This window comes from Etheostoma cragini, unplaced genomic scaffold (genome assembly GCF_013103735.1).
Source record: "Etheostoma cragini isolate CJK2018 unplaced genomic scaffold, CSU_Ecrag_1.0 ScbMSFa_541, whole genome shotgun sequence".
NCBI classification, from domain to species: domain Eukaryota; kingdom Metazoa; phylum Chordata; class Actinopteri; order Perciformes; family Percidae; genus Etheostoma; species Etheostoma cragini.
The window spans coordinates 1-1,829 of record NW_023269141.1 but is presented as its reverse complement, the minus strand read 5'-3'; the positions used below and the strand labels follow the sequence as shown (position 1 = coordinate 1,829).

Below are 1,829 nucleotides of genomic sequence, written 5' to 3'. Positions count from 1 at the left end.
CACAACTACACACACACACACACACACACACAAACACACACAAACACACACATACACACACACAAAAATGCTCAGTTTTCTGAAACTTTTGTCTCTTGTCTCATTGTCTCTTGTCTCATTGTCTCTTGTCTCATTGTCTCTTGTCTCATTGTCTCTTGTCTCATTGTCTCACCTGTGTGTCTCTCTGCTTCAGTCTCTCCACCTCCTTCTTCACAGCCTCAAACTCCCGGCTCTTCTTCTCCTCCTCCTGCCTCCTCTTCCTCTCCTGCAGCCTCTGCATCTCCTCCTTCAGCTCCTCCACCACTGTCACCTTGGCCTCCTCCTTCTCTTCTTCTCCTCTCCTTTGCAGGTTCTCCTTCTCTTCTTCTTCTCTCCTTTGCAGGTTCTCCTTCTCTTCTTCTCCTCTCCTCTGCAGGTTCTCCCTCTCTTCTTCTCCTCTCCTCTGCAGGTTCTCCCTCTCTTCTTCTTCTCTCCTCTGCAGGTTCTCTTTCAGACGCTCCAGCTCTGACACAAACACATCATCAGTTAAAGCTGCGAGTATATTGAGGCCGTCAAAAATGTGAAAAATAAACACTTAGGGGGCGCTATAGAGCAACCGCAGCATCCAGATGAAAGAGTTAATATAGAGTTATATTCTGCGTTTACGTGCATACTGAATTATCACTTTTTTTTAACTCAGGGTAAACGTTAGGGGGCGCTATGGAGCCGCCTGGCAACGCCCGACACCAATCACTACAGAGACCGTTCATGTTTCACAGGTCGGACACGTGTGCAGGTTTTTGTGAATTTGCCCGCATGCCAACACATTAAAAAATCAAAAATGAGAGAGAATATAATAATAATAATAATAATAATAATAATAATAATTAAAGCTGCAAGCAGCGATGTGTGAAAGTGTTTGAGAGTTGTCCCGCATGTTAAGACCCTCAAACATTAGACAGATGGTGCAGAATAATAATAATAATAATAATAATAATAATAATAATAATAATAATAATAATAATAATAATACCTGCAAAAACCAAAGGTTCCTTGCACTGATGTGCTTGAGCCTTAATTAAATTAATCAACAGTAACAAGTAAACTAAAAAAAAAAGGTAAAAATAGAATTCAAAAACCAGTTAAAAACAACAAAAACAGAAGAAATTCTAAAATGTAAAGCAGTGGTACAGACAGACAGGCGATCGGAGGAGGGTTTACCAGAACCTCGACCAGTATCCACGGTTAAGGTTCTGGCACCGAACCCCAGACACCTGGATTCGGTGCCTCGGGACAGGTGATGAAGATGAAGATGAAGATACCTTTTCTCAGAGCCTCCGTCTCTCGCTGACATTCTTCTAGAAGTTTCTCCTTTTCCAACACATCTCGCAGCAGCTCTGACACACACACACACACACACACACACACACACACACACACACAGATTACAACAAGACAGGAACACACACACACACACACACACACACACAGATTAAAACAAGACAGGAACACACACACTCATCTGTTCTTAACTTAACTCGAGCGTTGCTTGTGTAATGTTAAGGAACTTAATAGTAATTAATTAATCATTATTAATATTTCTCTTCTATTCCTCACCTTCTTTCTCCACCTCCTCCTGTCTGCCTCGCAGCGCTCCGCCCTCAGACTCCAGCCGGCGGATGAACTCTGCGTTCTGATTGGCTAACTCCTCGCTGAGCTCGACGCACCTGTTCTCACTGCACACAGACAGGAGAGTTAGACAGGCAGGCAGGCAGACAGACAGACAGGCAGGCAGGCAGGCAGACAGGCAGACAGACAGACAGAGACAGACAGAGACAGACAGACAGGCA

At 43.8% G+C, this 1,829-nt stretch overlaps 1 protein-coding gene across 1 annotated transcript; it reads right to left on the bottom strand.

The window, feature by feature from the left end:
- Window positions 1-172: 172 nt before the first annotated feature.
- LOC117941319 (vicilin-like seed storage protein At2g18540) lies at window positions 173-1,715 on the bottom strand (the record flags this gene model as incomplete). The annotated part of the gene is made up of 3 exons (XM_034866381.1): window positions 173-504; window positions 1,302-1,376; window positions 1,597-1,715. Coding segments are annotated over 3 exons (526 nt in total), but the record flags the coding sequence as incomplete, so codon positions are not given.
- Window positions 1,716-1,829: the final 114 nt, after the last annotated feature.